This window comes from Pseudonaja textilis, chromosome 1 (genome assembly GCF_049901715.1).
Source record: "Pseudonaja textilis isolate UNSWEBS1 chromosome 1, rPseTex1.2, whole genome shotgun sequence".
Classification (NCBI taxonomy): Eukaryota; Metazoa; Chordata; class Lepidosauria; order Squamata; family Elapidae; genus Pseudonaja; species Pseudonaja textilis.
In genome coordinates this window covers 271954353-271981414 of record NC_141990.1, presented here as the reverse complement: position 1 = coordinate 271981414, position 27062 = coordinate 271954353, and the positions used below count along the sequence as shown (strand labels likewise).

At 36.5% G+C, this 27062-nt stretch overlaps 1 protein-coding gene across 2 annotated transcripts in view; it reads left to right on the top strand.

Moving 5' to 3' along the window:
* SPINT1 (serine peptidase inhibitor, Kunitz type 1) overlaps positions 1–27062 on the top strand; it is a 42904-nt gene that overhangs the window by 6112 nt on the left and 9730 nt on the right. For both annotated transcript variants that reach the window (XM_026710055.2, XM_087921794.1), the window contains exons 2-4: positions 17730–17884; positions 24807–24942; positions 26823–26993. In XM_026710055.2, coding sequence (XP_026565840.2) covers positions 17730–17884; positions 24807–24942; positions 26823–26993 — 462 coding nt within the window. The remainder of the gene's footprint in view (positions 1–17729; positions 17885–24806; positions 24943–26822; positions 26994–27062) is intronic.

The following is a 27062-nucleotide window of genomic DNA, read 5'->3' as shown; positions in this document are numbered from 1 at the left end:
TTCTGATTTTCCTGGAATTTTGATCTTCTGATCTTCTCCCAGTTTTAAAGCATAAGTGTTAATCACGTTCATACAATAGATACCAAATTGCATTCAGGTAATTGTCTTGGGAATGTTTGAGGTAAGTTGAAGACAAATTTGTGTACTTTTGAGTTACAGCTTTTTCTAACAATCATAAGTACAGTATTTGAGAATATAATCCTTATTTAGTGACCACATGAGATGGGCAGGAGGTGAAATTGTTAGTTTTTTATTTCATATCTACAAATTGTTAGAGTCTATGTGTCAACCATCGCACAGTCATTTAGCAAAGAAAGACTCCTGGCCATTTATTTTTGCCAGGTGTATACTTTACTGAAGCTTAAGTGGTTACAGAAATAACAGATTTAACAGATAATCAGAGTTGGAAGGGTCCTTGTAGGCCATCTAGTCCAACCCCCCGCCCAAGCGGGAGACCTTATGCCATTTCTGACAAATGGCAGTCCAATCTCTTCTTGAAAGTCTCAAGTAATGGCGCTCCCACAACTTCCGAGGGCAAGCTGTTCCATTGGTTGGTTGTTCTCACTGTCAGAAAGTCAGAAATAGTTTAAGCCCAATCTGACATTTTCCATGCAAACAATAAAAAATTACTTTTCCTCTCTCCTTCCCCTGGCCATTCCCCAGTTAACTGTAAATGTCCAGTTAGATGCTTGTGTATTGTTTAGGAAACAGGTTTTGGGTTCCCATCTCTGCATATTGCTAGTTGACCTTGGCTGAGTAAAGCTTCTCACAAGGCTCAGCTGGGTTTCCATCCTTCCCACTTCTTCCTTACAATCCCATCCTCCCCCCTCCCCTGTGGCTAATAGATAGATAGAATTCTTTATTGGCCAAGTGTGATTGGACACACAAGGAATTTGTCTTGGTGCAAATGCTCTCGGTGTACATAAAAGAAAAGATACATTCATCAAGAGCCAAGAATCATAAGGTATGACACTTAATGATAGTCACAGGGTACAATAAGCAATCAAATCATACTAGAAAGCAGTCAATATAAATCGTAAGGATACAAGCGACAAAGTTATAGTCATACAGTCACAAGTGGGAGGGGATCAGTGGTGGTATTCAACCGATTCGCACCGGATCAGGCGAATCGGTAGCAAGAATTTGGTGTGGGTTGCCAAACTGATAGTAAGTTCTGGCTGGCCACGCCCCTGACCCGGTCGCCCTCCTGCCCGATGCTCACTCACCCCACCCGCCTGCCTGACATTCCCCTAAGGTATTTCTTTTTCCCCCCTCACGATAATCAGCTGTAGATAAGATCAGCTCTGCCGGGATTCCTCTTGCTGAGGCCCAGGAAGGCAAACAATGGAGGGAGGAGCTCAGCCCCCCCCCTCCATTTTTTGCCTTCCAGAGCCCCAGAGGAGCCTTAGGAGAGCAAAAATGCCCCTCCCTGAGTCTCTTCTGAGGCTAGGAAGCTCCCAAAATGGAGCTTGGAGGGGTGCTGCATGCCCTTTCCATGCTTTGCTTTTTTAATTCCCGAGTCTTAGAGGAGCTTTCGGGGACAAAAACACCCCCCCCCCCAAGGCTCCTCTGAGGTTAGGAAGCTCCCAAAAACGGGTGGGGGCTGCAAAAAAGAAAAAAAAGGCACACCTACCTAGTCACATGGCCACACCCACGAAGCCACGCCCACAGAACTGGTAGTAAAAAAATTTGAATCCCACCACTGGAGGGGATGGGTGATAAGGAGTGATGAGAAGATTAAAAGTAATAGTAGTTCAGACTTTGTAAATAGTTGGATAGTGTTGAGGGAATTATTTGTTTAGCAGAATAATGGCATTCGGGAAAAACCTGTCCTTGTGTCTAGTTGTTCAGGTGTGCAGTGCTCTATAGAGTCATTTTGCGGGAAGGAGTTAAAACACTTTATGTCCGGGATGTGAGGGGTCTGTAAATATTTCCACAGCCCTCTATTTGACTCATGCAGTATACAGGTCCTCGATTGAAGGCAGGTTGGCACAGAAGGCACATTCTTTGTTGTGTTTTTTTGATGACGTTTTTGATGTTAGGTGTCCATTTTAGGTCTTGTGATACGATAGAACCTAGAAACTTGAAGGTCTCTACTGTTGATTCTGTGTTGTCTAGTATTGCAAGAGGTGGTAGTATGGGAGGGTTTCTCCTAAAGTCTACTACCATTTCTGTGGTTTTGAGTGTGTTCAGTTCCAGATTGTTCCAGTTACACCACAAGGCAAGTTGAACAACTTCCTCTCTGTACGTGGATTCGTCGTTGTCTCAAATGAGACCAATCACTGTTGTATCATCTGCAAACTTCAGTATTTTAACAGATGGATCGTTTGAGATGCAGTCATTGGTATTTAGGGAGAAGAGAAGTGGAGAAAGCACACAGCCTTGGGGGCCCCTGTGTTAATCAGGCTGTCAGCTCATGAAGCTGGGATAGGAGAGATACAGTCATGACACTATGTCACCAGCTTTTGTGTTGGTCTTGGGCAATATTACATACCTTCCTGTATAGTAAGAGCGTATTCTACTTTTATGTTTATTTATTGCTATCTTTCCTCCAGGAACATAAGCAGGATATATAAAATTGATTCTTCAAATTTTTCCCCGCCAACTACAACCCAGGAAAGTAGGTTGAACTTGAAAGCATGACTAGCCCAAATCATTCACTAAGTTCACTTGAGTTGAATTTGAACTTGGGTTTCCTTAACCTTGGCTCCAGGCTTGATCACTATTGTATTTGTCTCCAATTTACCTAGAATACAAACAACAACCACAAGCAGTTACAAGACATGAATACAATTTAGGATCAGTTGTGTAAATGTGAGTGATATCTATGCTTTAGAAGTCAGAATAACATATAGCATTTAATTTTCTCTTCTTGCCATGGTACTGAAAGCAATTGCTGAAGAATGCTGTTTTTGTCAACATTGTAATAAGAAAATAAGAGTTAAATGTTCTCTTGGTTCCGTGTCTCCCTATCCCTTCTATCCCAATCTAGATACTTTTCTGCTTCTAGGGACTGAGACTATTTTACATCTATTCTCACTTCCTTTGTATGTGGTCAGGTGGAGCAGAACCAGGAAGCAGAGCAGATACAGTGGAATAGGAAGCAGTGGTAAGAAGTTGGAGAGATCATGAGGCCTGCCCAGAGCATCCTTAGCTAGTTGCTGCCTTTAGCTGCAATAGAGTGCGGGGACATTCGTAGGATAGTTATAATATTCAACTGGCTTTGGGGAGAAATTTTGCAGGTTGCAACAAGGATGTCTGACAGTGCCAACACCACTCACCATCAAGCACTGTCTCCAACTACCTAAATAAAATCGATGTCAAAATGCCATGCAGGTGCAATTCTTTAAAAATTAAATGGGGACAGAGTATGGCATTGCTTGATAATCTGGGTGGGAGTTACGATCCAAAGTTGGGGAAGAATGGTACAGAATCTCTGGATGACCTCATTTGGAAATCTGGGGCCTTGGACTGCAAGTGGGAGTTTTCTTATACTACTTTCAAAAATTAGCTTGTGAGGGAAAATACTAGGCTAAAGTCTTTGCTGACTTTATGTCTTATGCCTACTGTACGCTAGGTAGGTAGATACCTTAGATAGATAGATAGATAGATAGACAGACAGACAGACAGACAGGCATGTGCATGCATGGAGGGGCTTTTGCTACGAGAATCCCCAGTTGCATAATAATCTAACATCAGTTATATTGTGTGTGCATTGTTTTTGATTGTATTGATTGCATGAATGTAAGAGCTGGTTTGGGATGGTTTGTGCATGAATGTGTTTGGGATGTTTTGTTCCCAATAGAATCCAGAGTGGGGCTGATTGATTTTGCATGCAGTCCCAAACCCAGAAAGATAGAAAATATGTTTTTAATGCTCTGGTCCATGCAGCTTGATTATATGTTTTATTTCTTGCAGTTGGAGTATTTCTTATTCACTGCCCAGAGTGGCTTTTGGTGAGATGGGCAGCTCTACAAATTAGAGAAAAAGATAAATAATATTGTACCTCTTGAATTCTGCTTTCAGTGCAAAAATGGGAAATGTTCCTACTGCTGTTTTCTTAGGTTAGAAGTGTGTGTGAACCGGGTGGACTTTTGGAACGTAGAAATAAACATCTAAAGACTAATAGACATCTAAAGACCAGTGAGGGAGCCTTTTTGGATTGAATTACATTGGAGAAAGACTAAGAACAGATTGCAATAGTAGGAATTGCTGCAAGAGATTATTTATTTCATTCCCTGTTAAATCAGAGGTTTTTGATTGCCTGTCCTCTTAAACAACGTCCACAGTTCCAATTTCTTTTTATTGTGAGAAAGAAAAGGGGAAAAAGAAATAAGTAGGAAAAGAAATAAAAACAAAAGAGAAAAATAATACATTGCAAAATATATGAATTACATCAGAATTTCCAAGATATTTGGTAAGTTTCACCTGTGTGCCAATGTAGTGGAATAGGTGGTGGTTTTAGTGAGGCATTTCCTTCCCTTCTCTCTCATCTCCTTGCTTTACAAAACATCCTCCTTTTGCAGTTAAAATAACATTTGCCCCTCTCCAGCCTCCTGACATCTATGTCTCTATATGTCTCTTTACATGGATCAAGCCATGAACAAAGGAGCCCTGACCTTTGTTGGTCAAGGAAGGGGAAGGATGATATGTAAAGAGGCTTGATTTTAATGCCCTGTCCACTTTTACTGAGGGAAAAGTGATGCCACCAGTTTCCATCACAGTGAGATGAAACAGAGCTCAGTTTATACCATATAGTAAATGGTAGAATGATTGGAAAATGTTTCTGGCATCAAATATTTTAAAAGATTTGTTGATAATAGCATACCAATATAGATTGATGTAGAATCTCCAGCTTGTAAATGTGCATTGGCCCCTCTCTTGATGTTTTTGAACTAAATCTGTGTGAACAGTCAAATCTCTAATTTCTTAACTGCCTCTTTATTCCCCTAAATAGTGCATTTCTTCTAATTTCACAGGTCCTGAAAACAATGCAGGAGAAAAGCAAGGGGAAAGTGGGCAAGTTGTCTAGATGTGTGTCAGTAAAACCTAAAACTGATTAGATTGTGATATAATGATATTGGAAAAGGATGCATCTATATAGGCTGAGATGGTATTTTACTTCCTCTTTAGTTATCTTGTAGGTCAAGTGTTCCAACTGGTATGTTTAATATGATTTCTGAGCCCTACCCTGTTTTGGTGGTAACAATCTTCACTCGCTTGGTATGCTCTAATTGTAAATGGATCACAAAGCATTGGTAACATTTCCTCATCCACATTATTTTTTTTTATGTCTGCTGTCAAATATAAAGGTAAAACCATCATGTTTTCCAAGTCATTGCTTAAGAGTTATTTATGTATTTGGATAAAATTGGAATTTATGTCCAGTTGCATCAAAATAAAGTGGATGTTTCTAAAGTAGGGAAGAAGACAGAATTGTGTTTTACACATAGATAGCAATAGCACTTAGACTTATATATCGCTTTACAGTGCTTTACAGCTCTCTCTAAGCGGTTTTCCCCCAACTAGATGGGTCCTCATTTTAACCACCTCAGAAGGATGGAAGGCTGAGTCAGTCTTGAGCCTGGTGATATTTGAACTGCCAAATTGCAGGGGGTTGATAGTCAGCAGAAATAGCCTGCAGTACTGCACTCTAACCACTGTGTCACCATGGCTGCTAGATTCAAAGAGAGAGTGGCTCTCCTTCTCCCCAAAAAGAAACTTGAATTTAGCAATTTCTATACTTTTTTTTCTGTCAAAAGAGGATGTGTGGGAGCAAAGCAAAAACAGACATTAACACAGATCAATTCTATGTAAGGTTGGAAAGGGAAGCAAAACAGTGTCTGCTGTAAGTGAAACAGGGTCGATCTTTTTCTTCTCCTTTTCATGCCAAGTGTTGCTTCTACCTCTTCCCAATCAATCCATGAGGAAAATGTACTACTGTTCCTATACTGGGGTGGTAGAGCAAGCATGGATTTGGGTCTGATCTATGGGCTGTTGAGTGAGGAAAGTAATCCGGGCCTATTACCAGCACACACACAGCTTCCCCTATTTAAGAACATTAATATGAGCAGGAACATGATACAGTGAATGAAATTTTCTGCGAGCTATGGGAGCCACTGAAGTCATTATCAATGGTAACTTACCAAGAGAACAGTGCAGCACTCATTTGATTCCTAGATTCAAAGGCTTCATTTATATATCATCTTAAGTGTGTTTGTTTGGTCTTGGCTTAGCATACTGCACGAATCCAGCCATTGTAGTTTATAAACTATAGTTTATTGTGGGTGTATGTAGCCCATTATAGCTTATTCAGCAAACCATAATGAATGCGATATATGAATTTGGTCTGAATTATATTCAGTCATAGGCCATTATGTTTCTTCTACCACTTTCTCCATAAAATATGAACATTGATTGAAGTATGGGAAGGAGAGCTTAGAGAAATGTTATTGGAAGTACTGCTGTATAACCCAAAGATTTTAGCTATGGCTTCATTGTTTTGTTCTGGATCTAGTCAGACTGGGTCAAGGTGACTGTAACAATAATTTCCTTGAACGTTTTCCTGTTTTTTTGTTTTTTTGTTTTTGGGGGGGTTAAAGGGGAAAAATGCTTCGAACTGATACCACCCTAAAGCAATCTTTGCCCTAAAGGCCATCAGTTTGAAATAACTGCTGAGGAAATAAATTAGGGGTTTATTTTCAAGAAATGTTAACTCTGAAGTATGACAGAGCTCAAGTTATTTTGTGGGGTTTTTTTTGTTTTTCTCATTTTCATAAACAACTTCCTGGCAAGTTGCTGATCTCCTCTTTTTTACAGACAGTGAAATGTGATAGTTTGTTCAGAGTTTGTTTGTTCATTAATGTGGAAGATTCAGTTCCCAAATTCTTCAGCCAGTATATAGCTACTTCTGAAAATTATGGGAGAGGAAGTTCACATGGTAAAAGTGTGGTTAAATTGAGGAAGGAGGTTCCCTTCACTATCCCCATGCATTGATCCAGCAGGAGTTATAGTTTCACTAGAGTTGGATTGAAAAAGGAAGACCTGCATATTTATACATACTGATAATAAGTGCTCTTTAATTGTCTAGAGCCAGTTTGGTGTAGTGGTTAAGGCATGGGAGATCATGTGTTTACGAAGCCAGCTAGGTGACTTGGGGCAAGTTACTCTCTCTCAGCCCTAGGAAGAAAGGAACATTGACTCAAAGTATGGGCGCATGGAAACACACACCCTCTGATCAGTTGCCATCACATCATCTGACCATTTTCAGTAACTTGGAGAACAGGATAGATTTCTAGGGGATCCTATCACGCAGCTGCCAAGTACAGTTCCTCTATGGTTACTTTTTGGCTGAGCAATATTGCTCCAGTACCAGTACCTGAAACGTCTCTGGAGATAGGAGGGGAACTGTTGTGAATCATCAGATCCCAATCCATAGTGCTGTTTCAAATGATCTGAAGAATTATTATATCAAATATCAATAACAGAGTAAATGGACATTTTCTCTTGTTCCTCTTTTAGATCAAGTTGTTAGTCAGTGAAATCAAAATCAATTTCAGAATGAAATTGGCTAGATAATACATTTTTCCACTTATAGCTAGTGAAACACTGTTCTCCAGAATATTTTTCTTGAGAAAAGAATATTTGCACATTGAGCAAGAATGTTCACATTCTTCAGAGCCAGGCGTAAGCCCTTTGAGGTAGCAAAACATTGTGTTGTCTCACTACGAACACTTTCAGTTGCTGCAGTAAAGTCAGACTGTGGTAGCTATGGTGTCACATTCAGATCAAATGGATGTGCCTTTGGAGTGCCTTATGCAACTCTCAAAGGGCGGATCTCTTGAAAATTCCACCTATCCTCCAACTACTTGGAAAATCTCAGATGCCGTCACTACCTTTTTATAGGTATATGTCAAGGTTGCAGATTTTGGTCACTATTATTTCAGAACTTGCAATCCTTTGTATTTCACCCAGGTTATTTCATTTGATTATATCACAAGAGTTTTGGAAAAGCCATTAGTTCAGAGCACCTAATGTGTATTTTACAATATTTTAATCTGTTATGACATTGGTGGATTTACTGAATAAATTTTACATTATTGCAATAACCAAGAAATCTGCTTATGAAACCTGTCAACAATTTTGTCTTAAAAAAAAAAAAAAGAATATTTGCACATTGAGCAAGAATGTTCACATGAAATCATAGTTAAAACTGCGGGTTATACAGCAGTACTTACGATAACATTTCTCTAAGCTCTCCTTCCCATACTTCAAACAATATTCATATTTTATGGAGAAAGTGGTAGAAGAGACATAATGGCCTATGATTGAATATAACTTATAATTCAGACCAAATTCATATATCACACTCATTTTTAAAAAGCAGTTTTCTTTGAAAGAAAAATGGAATAACATATAGTAGGGTGAACATGAAGGGGCTTTAAGTGGAGATTTTTTTTTTGCCTGGCTTTATGTATTTTTTTTTCCAGAAGACAGGTCAACTGCAAAATAAAGTCTTGTGCTTAAAAGCATTCAAACAAAGCTAACCTTGTGAGTGCTTAATGAAGGTTAAAACCCACTGTGAATTAATTGGTAAGAGCCAAAGCAGGAAGTAACTGGATAATTTCAGAAAGCTAAACTTAGATCTGCATCTATGATACATGTGTTTGTGCATAGTTGGCAAAGGTACCATTCATTGATGTATCGTGGAGAAAAATTGTGCTGCACTAGCTTTGGTGGAAGAAACATTTTACACAGAATAATGGAAGTTAGGGACGATATGTGTATGATATACTCTGAAATACTTGAAAAGGTAGAGATCTCTCCCTCACTACGGTTATATAGCCAGGTAAGCCATTTAATTATTAGTAGAGTTAATATAAGAACAAAACCATTCCAATAAGCAGTGGTAGTAAAGGATTTTAAGATTACCTGTGATGAGCAACATCCTTTAGCTGCTTATGGTCGAAGAGACATATTTGACATACCTTGGAGGAAAGTTAGAATACAATAGAAAATTGTCTGATTAAAATTTCCAGGCAGTCATCAGGGAAATTTGTAGATGATGTCAGACATACTAAAGTCTGGACAACAACCTATTTCCTGATTGGCTAGGGAAAATAATTAATTGCACAATTTTTCCAGTCAAGGACCTCCTACCTGTAGCATGTTAATGCTCTTTTGGGAAATTTCTGGGAAACAATTTTCTTTTTTTAAATTCTTTATTCTTTTTCTTTTTTCTTTTCTTTTATTTTCTTTAATTTTTTTTATTATATATATATATATATATATATATCTTTTTTCTATTTTTCATATTTATTTTTTTATAAATTATTGGTTTTTAAAACAAACATAAACAAAAAAACATAAAAACATCAAATCATCTTCCATATATGTACATACAGTGTGCCGGTTGGTTTACAGATTGTTTTGTGCTTCCATTTCATAGCCTTCAATTATAATTACATTGTATATAATCTCATATTTTCAATCAATATATTAAATATATTAATAACATTATTAATCAATCATTTGACAATACTTTTATTCATTCATGTTTTCCAAAATGATCATATTTTACTTAATTTGTTTTATGACAATTCAGATTATCATCCCAGATCTATCCTAGAATCATTTTGTAGATATCATAAGAAAAGAATACATCTTTATATATTTATTTTATAAAAGTCTACATATTTCATTACTATATTTTATTGTTTAACCATTGATAGAATAGATCCCAAATTTTATAAAATTGTTTATCATCTTGTTCTCTAATTTCAAATGTCAATCTACTCATTTCAGCACATTCCAATATTTTCTTAATGATTTCCTCCTGTGATGGTATTCTCTCATTTTTCCAGTTTTTAGCAAATACAATCCTAGCCGCTGTTAATACATTTACAATCAGGTATTTCAAGTCTTTACTATACATTTCAGGTAAAATTCCCAATAAAAATATTTCTGGTTTCAAATCTATATGCTTTTTTGTCATTTTTTCCAAACACGTGTGGATTTTAGTCCAGTATTTTTTAGCATCCGCACAAGTCCACCACATATGGTAATATGAGCCAGGTATCTGATGACATTTCCAACATTTTTCGGATTTATTCTTGAACATTCTTGCTATTCTTGTCTGGAGAAAATGCCACCTGTAAAACATCTTATACAAATTTTCTTTATATACTGTTGACATTGTCATTTTATAATTTTGAGACCACAATTTTTGCCATTTCTCTAAATCAATCCCATATCCAAAATTCTTCCCCCAAGCAATCATAGTTTCTTTAACTTGTTCTTCCTCTAGTTTAATTTCTAATAAATATCCATATAATTTTTTAATCCCCTTTTCATCAGTACCTGTCAAAATCTTATCTAAGTCAGTCAATTTATCATAGAAACCTTCTTTTAGAATCTTTATCATACCTTGAATGTATTTGTTCTTTCTCAATCCACTGTGTGAAGTCTTTTCCCTTTAAAATAGTATTATTTAACGTCCATCTAGTTCTTCTTCTTTGTCCTTTCCATTTAATTGTCATTGAATTGTGATCTGCCCAAGTACTTGTTTCAATATTTATTTCTTGAATATTAGTTAACAATTCTGTTGACATCCATATCATATCTATTCTGGACCATGATAAGTGTCTATTTGAGTAGAAGGTGCATTGTTTAGTTTTAGCAGTTCTTTCTCTCCATGTATCTTTTAAGTTTATTTCATCTATCATTTTAAAAAAAAATTTAGGGAGAGTCTTTCTGTTTTGCTTTATTGTTTTCTGTGCTGTATAGTCCAATTTATTGTCTACAATTCCATTAAAATCTCCCATCATAACTATATTAACATAATCCAGTTCAATTATTTTCATATGTAATTTTTTGTAGAATTCTTCTTGTTCGTCATTCAGAGCATAAATTGCAATCAGGAGTGTTTTCGTATTATTTCATATTATTTCCACCATTAATATTCTTCCGTCGTCATCAGTATAAATCAGTTTCGCTGAGATGGTCTCTTTAATATATAAAACCACTCCTCTTTTCTTACATTGTGTCAAGGAAGTGAATATTTTCCCTAATTTTGGGTGTATCAACAATTGTTCATGTTGTTTTTTAATATGTACTTCTTGTAGGCAGATTATATCAAATTTTAATTTCTCTAATTTATGAAAGATTTTCCTTCTTTTAACGGCTGAGTTAAGTCCATTTATATTAATTGTAATCAATTTTTTCTCTTCCATGGTTATATTTTGTAATTAGGTTTAACAGCTCTAGTGGATCTTGGTTCACATTGTTCTTTGGCTTCCTCCTTTCCACCTACTGCACCTTCTTCTTTTTCAGTCGTCATTTGGGAGTCCTCTTGGAATTCAATTAGCGAAATTTCTTTTTCTGCCTCTTCCTCCCCTCTGAAAAATTCTGTGTAAAATGATTCCACTTTCTCAATTGAGCCAATTCTATATCTCTGTTCTTGCCATGTAAACATTAAACCTTCTGGAATCAGCCATCTATAATTCACCTCTTTTTAAAGTAATAATTTGGTCAAGAATCGGTATTCCCTTCTCATCTCTCTCACTCTTCTGGGTACTTGTTTCAAGACACTGTCTCCTTATCTTTGTATTTCAATGTTTTCTCTCTTGCCACTTGCAATATTTGCGTTTTAGTGGTTTTCTTTGTAAATCTGATGTGAACTTCTCTTGGTAAGCTATTTCTCATCGCATATCTTGTGAAGACTTGATAAACCTCATCTATTCCTTCCATCATCTTCTCTTCAGTTATTTCTAAAGCTTCAGCCAGTATTTCTATCATTATCTCAGCTAGATTTTGTCCTTTTTCTTCCTCTATGTTTTGAAATCTAAGATAAAATTCTGATCAGGTTCTTGTATATCTTAATCCAATCGGTTGGTTAGATGACAGTAAAAATTCAAAAATGAAGGAAAAGACCATAAACACACCATGAACACACACACCATAAACACACACACACACAAGTTGTAAAATCCTAAAAAAGGCGAAAAAGTGAAGAAAAAAGCTAAAAAAGAAAGGAAAAATTCTTCAGGTTCTTCAACACCTTAATCCAATTAAGAGGTCTCAAATAAACCAAAAGAAAAAAAGAAAAAAAAATAAATATGGAAGGTAGATGGAAAGACAAAAATATCAGGAAGGGAAAGAGAAGAAAAAGGATACTCCTTTAAAAAGAAAGGGAAGGGAAGCATTAATACTAAAGCTTTTCCTTTAAAATAAAAAGCAGACGTAGAAATTTAACTTCCAAATACAAGAAAAAAAAACCAAGACAAGTTCCAGAGAGCCAAAAATCCAAATAGCTATTGCAAAAAAAAAAGTAAACTGATGAGAAGGGGTAGCACAGCTCAAAAAGAATAAAAAGAGCACACTGCACTTTGTTTGATTATCCAAGGCTCTTGTTATAACTCTCTTCTCCAAACACTTATCACATTTTATTTTCCTAAGCTTCAACACCAGACTCCAACTGTTGATAGAAACCCAGAAAAGCACTTGTAGTAATACTCTCCCGTGCTCTTCCCTCTATCTTTTCAAGCATGCAATGTCCTTGAAACAGAGTCTCAGTTCTTTCTCAGCTTTGTCTGGTCAAAAGAAAATAGAATATTTCTAGTTGGCAGTGTTACAAAGTTTCTTTAGCTTTCACTTTCCCCCTCCTTTTCCAAGCAAAATATAATAAGAATTAATTTTAAAAAAAGAAAAAGATATTTAAAAAATAACTAAAAGGGAGTCTCTGGCTTAAAATATTATAAAATCAAAAAGGAGAGAAGAATATATAAAAAGAAGAAAAAAACCAGTCCAGTTTCAAAATATAAGATCATGTGTAGGAAATCCAGCAATGAGAAAAAAAAAATTACTTTGACATTCCTGTTTAAAATCGCCGCTTAATCACTTCTGTCAAAACTTTTACAGATTCTTTCTTTCCCTTAGGGTGTCCTTTCAAGTCTTAAAATAAAGAAAAAGTTCTCACCAAACCAGCACACTCTCTCTTTCCATTCTCTTTCGTTTCGGAGCTGTCCCAACTTCAGCAGTTTTAATGGCTGCCTCTTTGCCACTGGCAAAAAGAGCTTCTCCTGGATCTACCAGGGACTTTGCGATATCCCTGGGATCGACAGGATGCGCTCTTTACATTCACTGTCTCTTCAGGACGGTTTAGATCCGTTTGGACCGTCCAGGAGCAAAGATATCAGCTGCGAGCTCAGATCTCCAAGATCGCATGCTGTATCGTCGTGACGCCAGCTCCGCCCCGGGAAACAATTTTCTGAGAGGTGGACCGATACAAATGCCAAGTAATTGTGCTTGTCATAGTAATTCTACCAAAACCTTCCCTAAATATGATCAGTCATACTGTTTAGCTCCTGAAACAACCTAAGGAAGTTTTATTTATAGGGAACTAATAATTATTCTACAGTTTGATAGTCGAGTAATCAAAATGCTTCAACTGTGCATTAAGCAGTAACAAGACTGCCTTAATATTTGAATTCTGTAGGTCAAACTTCCCATTAATCTCTGCAACTGGTATAAGTCAACAAGGTGGGAGGCAAAAATAAGGATGGGTATGGCAGAAACCAGTGGTAGAGGACAAAATGAGTACAGTATTGCCACATGTTCAACTTTCTGATCAGTATTATAAGAGGTAAAGCAGCTACAGAAGCAGCCAGTTGAGCTGTTGGCATCTATGGGGCTGGGGGAAATTGATAATTAAAGAATAGCCTTACTCTACTACAGACAGAAATTCCTTGGCAAGGTGTTTGAATGTAAGAGGCATTAGCTTGAGATCCCTGTGAATGATGCCTTTTAGTGAAAAAAAAATGGGTTAAAGAGTCTTTTTTTTAATAAAGTTTTTTTAATTTTTAATTTTAATTTTACACATCTCTTCACATGAGCAACATGATTCTGGATTATAACACTTGTACATAGTCATACTTTCATTTCCATTAATCTTATATAATATCATTTCATATCATTATCCATTTCACTCATCTTTAAATAAATTTGCATTTCATATTTCAATTCATTAATTCAATATCAATATCATTTCATCCACACGTAGGTTTCAATTCTTTATTCCCTATTATTTCCATTTTCAGCCTACTCAGCTTATTTTACATTACACATCATTATTATCCTTAATTTTCTCTAAGCCAATATATAATAAACAATCTAAAAAGAGTAAAAGTAAAATAAAGTCAATATATTTAGGATCCACATGGTATTTTTCATTCCCCTTTAATCATAATAAAATACTTTCATTGTACACTTCTAATATTTTAAAATGTATATATTTTAAAGTATCCCCCACCCCGGAAATCGCTAAAATAACTTCTTAATATGTCTCATTTTATCTTCACTTTACTTATAATCATTAATAATATATTTTCTTCCTTTCCACTTTGCCAAAGTTTATCGATATATTTTAATACATTTCCATTCACCTGTTTTTAATCCTCCAAAAAAAGAGAGTTCATAACAGCATAATTCATATACAGTTTGTATTCATATATATATAGTTATACAATCCTAAAACATTTTCCAGCAAGTTTTAGACTAAATACCAATATACATTCCCATGTGGTATCCCCCTTATAGAATCCCTAACCCTTATCTCTAAATTTTTCAGCTTTATTATTTCTTTTAATTTCAGCCAGCTTTCCCTTTTCTAAGTTTCCCCAGTTTTTCTTCTTTTTTCCTTCTGCTATTATTTTTATTCCTTTTTCCTGTCAGCCATGTTTTCCCCCACCCTTTTCAGTTCTCTTTTTCGGGGGTTTCTTATATAATTCTTTCTTCTTCTGCTTAGTCTTGGGAGCATTATCTCTTTTATTTGTTGTCTCTGTTGTCAATGTCTCGATTTTAAGTCCTTTTATGTCCTTTGGCAATGGTCCTTGTTCTCCATATTCATTTAGGCTGTTGTTTTCCTCCTTTAACTTGTCCTCTCTGGACTTTATTTGTTCTTCTGCGAGCTGGAACACCATTACTTTACTAATCATTGCGTCCAGCAATTTCATTCTTTCTTTTAATATATCTCTCACAGTTTGCAGCTCTGACTTAAATTCTTTACTTATTTCTTCCATTTCTTTATTAAAGATCAAATTTTTCTAATATAGTCCTTGCCAAAAGTTTCCATTTCTCTCACTTTCTCTTTCTTCTGTTTTCTTGTCACAGTTAACCTCCAGCAGTCCCAAAATATTATATTCCTTTATATTTTACCATCGTCCCCTCTTTAAAAAAAAAAACTTACGGGGTTTTTGTTGTATTAATAATCTTTTATTCCATTTCTTCTCTCTTTCAAATATTTATGCGACCAGTAATTTTCCATAAAAACGTAAGAGGAAAACCTTTAACCATTAGGTGGTGCTCTATATCACTTTCTGTTCAAAGTTTTTTTTAAAAAATTCTCTTTTCCGTAGTATTAACATTAAATTTTATCCATTCCAAATAAGTCCAGCATTTTATCCAATTTCTAATTAATGTCCAATTCTGTATATTAGTTCAAATTTAATCTCTGATTTCATATAATTCTTTTATTTCCGGTTTTTCCTTTACCTTATATTTTCCTCTTATTCTCTGTTTGCCGCTATCATTTTTCCAAGCGAGGACTCTTTCTTTCCACTTTTCGGGTTTTTTTAAAAAAAATATTCAAAGTCTTTTATTCAGCTACACGCCGCTCACCACTTCACTCTCCAGCACAAACTTAGGTCCCGTCTTCCCATCTTCAGGGCAGCCATTAAACTTCCGCTTCTCCCTGTCTTCTAGGGGAGTAACAACCAAGCCAGGGAGGGGAGATGCAGCTCCCCTCAACCCAGCTGGTGATCTCCCCCTCTTCCCCCACCCCTACAAGGTGGGTCAGATGGTTCCAGTCCCTCAGGGACCCCTCCAACAGGGCAAGCACAGATCAAAGCCATGCACGATCGTCCGTCTTCAACGGAAACACCACCGGAAGTCAGGTTAAACAGTCTTAAATAGATACGTATATGACTTCCTATATGGTCTATGTGATACATCACATCATATATATCTGTTTCATAGGATCTGATATTTCAGTATCTTATTTCTTTTTTCCTATACTCAAACAAAATGAAAGAACAAAAGCCACAAATTTGATATAATAGCATTGCTGAAGAATCTAACCTCTCTCTGTTTTTAAAATTGGTATACTTCATCACCTCCACTTAGTTTTTAATGGAGACAAGGAAAAAGGGATAGTCTCCAGGAAGCAGGGATGGAAGTGGTATGATTAAAATGAATTTCCAGATTAAACCTGATCTTGCATCTGTTTCATTGCATTATGCCATTTTATTGGGCATGTTTACATTCTTCTTTCCTCTTATCTCTTGTCACAAGGTATATTACTAAATGATGTTAGATGCATGTGCATAAAAGCTCTTACCTGGCAGGCATTATTCTGGTCACAGCTCTTCCAGTTTTGTAGCACTTTGGGCACCTACATAAGGGAGCTTAATTTGTTCAAGTTTACCTAATGAACACTAAGAACAGATGGTCATCACTAATTGATCTCCTGGGTTTCATAGGACAAGAGATGGAACAAGAGTACTATTTCAACAGCCAAGCTTGCTCTAAGCGTTTCCTAGAGACAACTTGAAAGCAGCTGATGACATCCACTTGTTCCATCCTACCTACGTTTCAATTTGCATCTTTGGCCCAGTGTCATGCATGTTGCTACTCCTAGCCAAATATGTTCAGTTGAGTGAACGGTTTATTTTTCTTTGAATTAGGGCTTTGAAAAATGTGTGCTTTGTTTTATGTACAAAACAAAAACATTGTCTGGAAGTTCAAACAAACTAATCTGGGACAAAGCTCAGAACATTTTGGTTTCAGGTGTCAGCTAAGGTAAAAAAGTTCAGGGGTCTTACAAGATAAGTTGAATGGGAAAAGCTTTTTTGCCTTTTTTTTTCATCTTTCTTCCTATCAGTCTCTTCCTGTTGGTCACATACACAACCAGCACAATCACCCTTCCCCAATCTTTTTATACCTTTCTTTCCTTCACTAGCCACTGCTGATAGCCTTATTCTTTCCCCACTGGTTTCCCATCCTAAAACGCGGTTGCCCAGAACACGCATGTTTTGAGTCCTTGCCTGGCTGATACATGTTGTTTGTCGAGGCATGGACCATCCTAAAAGGTTTTTCCCATGCACAGGAAGTTTTGTACCTTCCTTCTTTGATCCTAATAAACCTGTTTTGCCAAGTTCTGAATAACTAGACTCGGTGATTCTGCTGAACTACTTGTATTGTTTCTTTTATCCATATAGCTACCATAGAGCAGTAGTCCTTACATCTTTGTTATAATTTATGGCTTGGTTTGAACACATTATTATGTCAGGTACTCTGCATTTTTAAAAAGAAAAAAGATGCAATACGAAGCCAACTTTGGGATTTATTGAGTCCTCCTATATGTTTTCTGAACATTTCAAATGTTTATTTTACTAAGTGACAGCAAGCATCTTTCTGTCTAGAACTACTGACTGGAGAACAGTGTTGAATATTTTATCAGCTTGTTTTTAACTGAAAGCCCCCTGCCCCCGAGTTGTTTTGTATTTTTATAGCACATGAGAAACTCAAGAATGTGGCTGATGTTTAATGTGGTTCCGCTAAAATTAACTTGGATTGTAATACGTATAGTTCTTGGTCAAGTTGGCCAACATGAATGTTTATGTCCTGTGAAATTTTTGAAAATTAATGCATTCTGATTGTTGTTTTTAAACTAGATGATCTGCCACCTAAAGCGAGAGCCTGGAAGGATGTGAAGGTCCAGCCCAAAGATGAACCAGTGATTTTGAATGGCTCAGAAAGTACTGATGATAATGGAATTGTGAATTATGAATGGACACTTCTTTCTGGTGATTCCTCAGTGGTAATGGAGGTAAGGCATATCAACTGTCTACTACGATTCCTTTCTATGACACTTTTAAAATCCCCACTTAAGCCACGGTAGCCATATGTTAGTGTTTGGGGATAAACCCCCAAGCAGAGTATGCAGCAGCAGTCAAGCCAGGCAGGCAAATGAGAGAGAGAGTGGGCCCAAGAGTATACACACACTGGAGACAAAAACACTGTTTGTAGTTATAAAATAGTTATTTAATACACACAGAGATTAAGAAGTGTCATTCAGTCCATATATCATTATCCAGTATATCCATCCAGTTATCAAGTCCATTAACAGTAAATACAATGTCCTTATCTGCTTGTAAATCTTCTCCTCCCGATACCTTTATCTCAAAGACAACGCTGAATCCTCAGCTCACCAAGCAAACAGTCTTTGTGTTCAGTTGAAATGGTATCTGGCACAGTAGCCTCCAAGAGTAAGCAGATAGATGTTCCAACACAGCAGGCAGCAGACCAGGAACAGAACCAGGTGCATCCAGAAACCGGGTCTATTACGTTTCCCTTCCTACCTTTATTACTGCCTGCAACCGCACCCACAATGACATTGCAGTTTCTTGTGCTAAAAGCTACATAGACACTTAATCCTAGGTTTACATATTTATTCAACCCAAACCTGGTTGGTGTATCCATATACCCAACATTCTCCCCTTTTGGGTGACATAAATATGTAATGCCTTTACATTCTAAACCCATATTTTTCACAACTCTCTAGATGCTTAATAGCACCTTGGGCTTTAGTAAAATGATCAGCTACATTGTCCTCCGACATGCAGTACTCCAGCTGTATCAATTTACTCTGTACAGACTGTCTTACATTAAGATACCTCAAATCTGTATGTTTACTTCTCGTTTTAACTGCAATATTAGTGGCCATTTGAATTGCTGCCTGATTATCTTCATGTACAACTATAGGGTAATGTACAGTTATACCCATATCCTTCAACATTTGTTTGTACATAATTAACTCAGTACACAATAAAGATAAACAGGAGAATTCTGCCTCCATAGTAGACAAACTTATATGCTGTTGCCTTATTGACTTCCAGCCTATTAATGTCTTACCCAGCATTATGGCTGTTCCTGAAGTCGACTTTCTAGTATCTCTTTCTGCTGCAAAACTAGCATCTGCATAAGCACTCAATATGAGATCACCTTTTGGTTCTAAATACAGTGCATGGTGTAATGTAACTTTAAGATATCTTAGGATTCTTTTCAATGCTATCCAGTGACATTGAAGCGGATCATTATTGTGTCGTGCCAGCTGATTAATACTAAAAGCAATATCTGGCCTTGACCAATTGCTAATATATGATAAGCTACCAATCAAAGATTGATACAGTTCCTTATCACATTTGGGACTTTGTGTATCCATTTTGCAAATATCCTGACTCATTGGAGTCTTTGCAGGCTTACAAAGTTCCATCTTATAATCTATTAGCAATTTAGATATCTTATCTTCCTGAGATATCTTAAAACCTTTCTGTGTTCTCAGTATATTCAATCCTAGATATCTCTTTATCTCACCTAATTGCTTGATTTTTATCTTCTTGGCTAATGATGTGATTATTTCATTTGCTTCATCATTAGTTTTAGTAATCAGAGCAATATCATCAGTAAACAACAATAATAATGATATTTTCCCATTCTTTTCTCTCTTAAATAGACATGGGTCGGCTAAACCAGCTTTAAACCCTATATTGGTCAGTTCCTTTACAATATACTGGTTCCATTCATAGCCCGATTGTTTAAGACCATAAAGGCTCTTCTTTAATAACCAACAATCATTATTATTATTATTGTCTCCTTTAAATCCATTAGGCCTTTTCATATACACAGTATGTCTTAGTGGAGCGTGCAAGTAAGCAGTTTCCACATCTAAATGGTTAACTATATATTGCTTGCTTGCTGCCCACACTAATGCTGCCCTTAAAGTCGCTGCTTTAAGACTAGGTGCAAATACTTCATCATAGTCTTTTGCACTTTGTCTAAAGCCTTGGGCTACTAGCCTTGCCTTATGGATTGTGTTTCCATCCTTATCTGTCTTTATTTTAAAAATCCATTTGCAGCCAATGGGTTTTTCATTACTAGGTAATCTCACGTTTTCATACACCTTCATATCCTTCAATGATTTTAATTCTTTATTAATAGCTGCATACCAATTTTCTTTCTCTTTAGAAGGATATCTTTTAATCTCATCCACAGTATTTGGGATTCTATTTTCCTGGCACACTGTATTAGCCTGGTATCTTTCAGGCGGTCTAGAAATACGTGTAGTCCTTCTGGGTATTACTGGGCTTGGTTGAGTTACTACCTGTTCCTCATCTTCAGCTATTTCTTCCTCTAGGGGCTGTACTTCTTCCTGTACTTCTTCCTTTACATTATTTTTAAAGTTACAGGGATACTTAATGGGATTTCTATATGATTCAATAATCACCTCGTCATTGCTATCCTGTTCTAACTTATCCCATCCTAGATGCTCTAGAAATTGGGCATTAGCACTACATAACACCTTAGATGTGCCTTTCTCCCAAAATCTATATGCTCTATGGTTAGCTTGGTAACCAACGAAGAATAATTGTTTAGCTCTATGTTGCCCTTTACGCCTGAGTTGTGTAGGGATATGCACCCATGCTGGTGCACCAAATGTGTGCAGGTAACTCAAATCAGGCTTCCTGCCATGCCACATGGTGAATGGTATTTCACCAGTGGTTGAGTTAACAACATTGTTTAATAAATTATTAGCACACATTGTGGCCTCCCCCCACAAAGAATCAGGTAACCCAGAATCAGTTAACATAGTACGGGTCATTGCCTGCAATGTTTGGCCTCGCCTTTCAATATATGCATTGTGCTGTGGTCTGTATGGTGCAGATGTCTTATGAGCTATTCCAGCTGCCTTTAACCTATTCTGGAATTTGCTATTTACAAATTCCGTACCATTATCTGTCACCAAGGTTATAATTTGCCGTTTGGTTTTTCTTTCAGCAAACTTTAACCAGTTGAAGAAATGTTGATATGTTTCAGTTTTGCTATTCATTAGGTAGCAAAACCCATATCTAGAGTAATGGTCCATAATGCTCAGTATATATCGAGCACCCCCCATACTGGGTTTCTTTGGACCTATAATGTCTGCAAATACTACTTCTAAAGGTTCTGTAGTTTTGAAACCATTTAGCCTATTTGCAGGCATTATTTTACTCTTATCTTCACAACAGACATTACAACGCAAATACTTATCACAGGGTTTTAACCTTATTCCTTCAGATAACTCTACTGTACGTTTTAGCATTTTAAAATTCACATGCCCCAAACGCCTATGCAATAAATGGATACATTCATCATGAGGCTTGGTATTATTAAATACAGTTTGTGCCTCCCCTTTCTTACTATCATGTAAGACATACAATGCTCCATTTAAAGCTGCAGTTACCTTTTTGCCGTCTCTTTCCAGTATGCACTTATTATTCTTAAATGTAACCACATATCCTAGTTTATCCAATACTCTTACAGAAAGTAAGTTCATCTTTAACTGTGGTACATACAACATTTTTATATTCTGGTTTAAACATGGACAATAAGCAATACCTTCACCCTTGGCCTTGAGGTGCCAGCCATTGGCGAGTGATATTTGCTGAGAGCTTGTAGACATTTTTATAAACTTTGTCTTATCTCTCGTGATGCAGTGGGATGCACCACTGTCTACCACCCATAAATCATTCTTCATATCACAATTGCCAAGCATGGCCAGTTCAAAGGATTTCTTTGGCTTCTTTACATTCTGACTTTTTACTTTCCTGCAGAATCTTGCCAAATGTCCTCTGCCTCCACAATTAAAACACTTTTTAATTGTGTATGCCGTTGAAGATAAATTCTCTTCTTCCGGGTGCTTTACTTTACACAGCTGGTTTCTCTCAAGCTTTGAAGATAATTTCTCTTCCTTATTAGTCTTATCTTCCCTCAGCTGGTCACGTTCACTCCTTCTCCTGGCTTCTTCTAATAGCCTGCCGGTTATCTCAGTTACTGATAAACTGTCTTTTGGCAATACCTCTAAGGCAGTCACAAAATCATCATAGCTTCGATCCAGAGAAGACAGTATGATGTATACTTGTTGCAACTCATTAAATATAAGCTCTTTTTCTTGCAATTCTTGAAAAATGCTTTTCATACAGTTTAAATGAGTCAACATGTCTCCATTTATCTCAAGATGTGTTCTAAACAGCTTCCGTGTAAGATTGATATGAGCTCCTACACTGTCTCGAACATAAATCCTTTTGAGATTATCCCAGCAGTCTGCAGCATTTTCCACTCCACGGATATGAATGAGTTGCTGGTCAGACAGGGTGAGACCTATGATGCACAAAGCCTGTTCATTCTTTCGTTCATAATCTTGTATCAGTTTATAATCCTCTTCATCATTAGGATTTAAGTTTGATACATCTGGTGGGTTTGCTATTATGTCCCACAAACCTTCTCTTCGTAGAAGTAAACTACATTTCATTGACCATGAAACATAGTTTGTTCCATCTAGTCTGGATATCATGGACAGATGTGGCAAATTTACTTGTGCCATTGCTCTTGTGAAAAATAACTATTTAACAAACAGTTTGTCTTTACAGTAATGTGCAACTCTTCCCAAAAACTCTCACTGGTATAACCTGGCTAGTTAGACTGTGCACACTGCTGGGCCCATAACCAATGTTAGTGTTTGGGGATAAACCCCCAAGCAGAGTATGCAGCAGCAGTCAAGCCAGGCAGGCAAATGAGAGAGAGAGTGGGCCCAAGAGTATACACACACTGGAGACAAAAACACTGTTTGTAGTTATAAAATAGTTATTTAATACACACAGAGATTAAGAAGTGTCATTCAGTCCATATATCATTATCCAGTATATCCATCCAGTTATCAAGTCCATTAACAGTAAATACAATGTCCTTATCTGCTTGTAAATCTTCTCCTCCCGATACCTTTATCTCAAAGACAACGCTGAATCCTCAGCTCACCAAGCAAACAGTCTTTGTGTTCAGTTGAAATGGTATCTGGCACAGTAGCCTCCAAGAGTAAGCAGATAGACGTTCCAACACAGCAGGCAGCAGACCAGGAACAGAACCAGGTGCATCCAGAAACCGGGTCTATTACGTTTCCCTTCCTACCTTTATTACTGCCTGCAACCGCACCCACAATGACATTGCAGTTTCTTGTGCTTAAAGCTACATAGACACTTAATCCTAGGTTTACATATTTATTCAACCCAAACCTGGTTGGTGTATCCATATACCCAACACCATATATGGGGTATAAGAAAAAATAAATAAACTTCACATTGTTATTAAGACAACAAAGAGATTATAAGATATTTGAAGTTATTTTTAATTCCTTGGAATTAGCATGGCTATTTAATAGAAAATGTGATACACTTGAGATGAGGACTTTTTACCTCTGATAATACATTCCATCCATCTAATAGGTAAAGCTATCTTTACTCCTCCAGATCGTTTTGGATCTTTCAGCAGGATTTGCTGAAATTCCCTGCCGGCTTCTCATATCATATAATTTTTTGCAACTTAACAAATATGATCTCTTTATAGATTGGCTAATTTAGCTGTTGTTGAGGTTCTTTGTAAACATCAATTTATCATCATGACTAGTATGAGCTTGAACAATGGGTTATTTCTATCTTCAGTTCTGAAAAGATCAGTTTTAAAAAGTTGTAAACATGATTTAATGTGGCTATCAAATCTTCTAAATACAGATTCTTACTTCTGGGAATTCATGGATAGAACAGTATAACGTATGCAACATGAAGAGTTCTCATATCACTGACACACATCAAGACTAATGCATGAATAATTATTTATAATTGTATTGGGCATCTCCATGCCCTGACAAGTGCTCCCCATCAAAGCAATGCTTTTGTCAGTTATGTATTTGTGTCTTTCCCAGTTATGTAAGCAAGTGTGTTACATAATTGGGAGAGATACAAAGTACAAAGATTGGATGAGGAGTAAGATAGTTTTCTTTCTTTCTTTCTTTCTTTCTTTCTTTCTTTCTTTCTTTCTTTCTTTCTTTCTTTCTTTCTTTCTTTCTTTCTTTTCCTTCCTTCCTTCCTTCCTTCCTTCCTTCCTTCCTTCCTTCCCTTTTCCCTTTTCTTTCTTTCACAAACATTTATTGCCTGCACAATTTCAGTATTGGAGGAAGTGCTTATCTAAACAGTAAATCAAAGGACATCAAAAATATATACACAAAAACATTAGAGTATAAGTTTAAAAAAAACCAGTCATTTTTAAATCTAACTATATACCTTGGACATCTTTTATATTTAATTGCTGCATCTTAGGAACAGTGTGTTTAATCAATGTAGGTCTGTTGAAGTTTGTTTAATAGTAATAATGCTTTAATTTATTCTTCTAACTTGCATATTGTAAATGTGTCACTATTAAGAGTTCTCTTCCATTGTTTTGTAAGGTGCCTTGTACGGTATGGTAATAGAACTTGTTTTATAATTAAGACAATCCAGAGGAAAGAAAAAAATGAACACAGCTATTTGATAAGCTATGAAATAGCCCATTTCCTAAATGTTAGATAGTGGAAAAATGCCACTTTATTTAACTTGCGTTGGATTGTAAATTGTTTGCTAAGAGTTTGTAGCATTACTTGGTATAGAGAGAAATAACATGAACTATTTGCACAACCTAAACAATTCTAAAGCATCTACATAATTCTGGGGATGTGCTACAAAGAATTCTGAATTTAGCAACTCCTTATATTTATACATGATGGGACTCTATAATATGACCAACCCTCAGAGTTGCATAGATAAATTCTGAAGTGAGGGAAACCAAGGTGATCTGTTTTTGCTTAGGTCACTTTTATTTCTGATTTTTTTTTCTTGTACTTTCAGAAACAGAACGATATTATGAAGCTTTCAAATCTGAATGAAGGGATTTACATCTTCCAATTCACTGTAACAGATACTGCAGATCAGCAGCACTCCATCAACATCACTGTCACTGTACTTAATTCTGAACACACTGCAGGTAAGTCATTTGTAGGTGCACCTTTTAGCCTGGAATCAATTACAGATTGCCAAGGCCACAATCAGGAGTCATATATAGGTTACAAGTATGAAGACAAAAAAAGTTGAGCTTTTATAAAAGATAGTAAACTTTTCCTTTTTTTACGTTAATACTGTTCTTAGTTTTTCAATGTTTTAAGTAACACAAGAAAATAGCCCCAAAGCTATTCAGAGTTTTAACACTGTTATTGCTGATTTTTGGTGCCAATAGCAATTTGCTAAAAATTGATGCCATAGATTACCACTGTTTGAGGTAGAAAATATGTAGACTCTACATTAATCCCTAAAATACAGTACATTTAATGCCATTTTTAAGAAGCCCAAAACATTCCGTTTCCCTAGAGTATGGAATTTGCAAGGGTTGGTAGATGTGAACAGAAAGTCTGTAGAGATTCTCAGTCATCCAGGTCATGGTTGCCCCAAAGGTGCTTTTTCAGGAGGCAACTGGACTTTCTTGTTTTTTCTTTTAAGACGTTTCACTTCTCATCCAAGAAGCTTCTTCAACTCTGACAGGATAGTGGGGAATAGAAGGATTTACATTCCTTGCAGACAGCTGGTCATTTGCATCCTTTTAGGGTTGTTGAAGCACTTGTAGGTTTATCTGTGTCCTCAGGGCCACTTGAATAGTGCTCCTGGTTCCTGTAGTTTGCAATTTTTCCTTTGGAAATCCATTCCTACTTCCACCCCATTCAACGGGTGTTCACCCCAAATTGTATAGCTAAAAGTCTGTAGAGATTCTCAGTCATCCAGGTCTTGAAATGGCGTAGATTGGATTGTTATCTTAGGTCAGGAACCTTTATACACAAATAAAAATGCAATTACTTCTTAGAATGGTTAAAGTTCCTCCCATCATCACTTTATAAACATCAAAAAGCTCTTACTTATTTTCCCCTTGAAACCCATTGCTTCTTTTTTTATTTTATATTTGTATGAAGAATATGAATATAAATGTGGGTATTACAATATATATATATATATATATAAAGAAAAATGGAGTATGAATATTTTACCCAATAAATAAGGCGTTATGGTTTAAAGCCAATGCTAGCCCTTCTCTACCAAATGGTAAGAAAGGCCCAGAGCTTTTATTTGGGGACAGCTAGACATATTGATATACTATAGGCTTTTTAATATTCTGTTGTAAGATAATCTTAAGAGATCCCTGAGCACACTGACCTCTCATATTTGCTATTCAAATATATTTAGCGATTCTGCTAGAAGCAAACTTCTTGACAGTTGCCTGCTCCCCTCTTTTCTCCAACTGACAACACTGTAAAACCTGGGAAAATAGGCTAGATGTAATTTATGCCTTCTCTTACCCTTACTGTGAGAATACCTTATGCCACCAGACTTGAAATTCTAGACCTAGAAAACCTAGAACTAGGCTGCCTTCGGTCCAACCTAAGTATAGAATATAAAATCATACAATGATTTTATGATTGCAATGATTGCAATGACTTACCTGTCGATGAATACTTCAGCTTCAACCATAACAATACAAGAGCACACAATAGATACAAACTTGATTGCAGGAAATACGACTTCAGCAACAGATTAGTTAATGTCTGGAATACTCTACCTGACTCTGGTTTCTTCCCCAAACCCCCAAAATTTTAACCTTAGACTGTCTACTATTGACCTCGCCCCTTTCCTAAGAGGTCTGTAGGGGGCGTGCATAAGTGCACCAACGTGCCTACCATCCCTGTCCTATTGTTTCTTTTTATTTTTCTTATATGTATCCATTTCATGTATTCATAACCATGTTTATACTTATACCTGTTATCTTATAATAGCTTGACAAAATAATTAACTAAATAAATTCAAATTCCTTGTTCTTCCTAGATCATTGCTTGGCTCCTTATAAAGTGGGACGTTGTCGAGGCTCCTTCCATCGCTGGTACTACAATCCGGAAACAGAGCAGTGTCAGGAGTTCATTTTTGGTGGCTGCAATCCCAACAAGAACAATTATGTAAGAAAAGAGGAATGTGATCTTGCCTGCAAGAATGTTCAAGGTTCGTATATTAGAAGACATTGCTTCTCTGTTTTAGAGATTTAAGTGGGGAAACCTAACCAATTCAGAA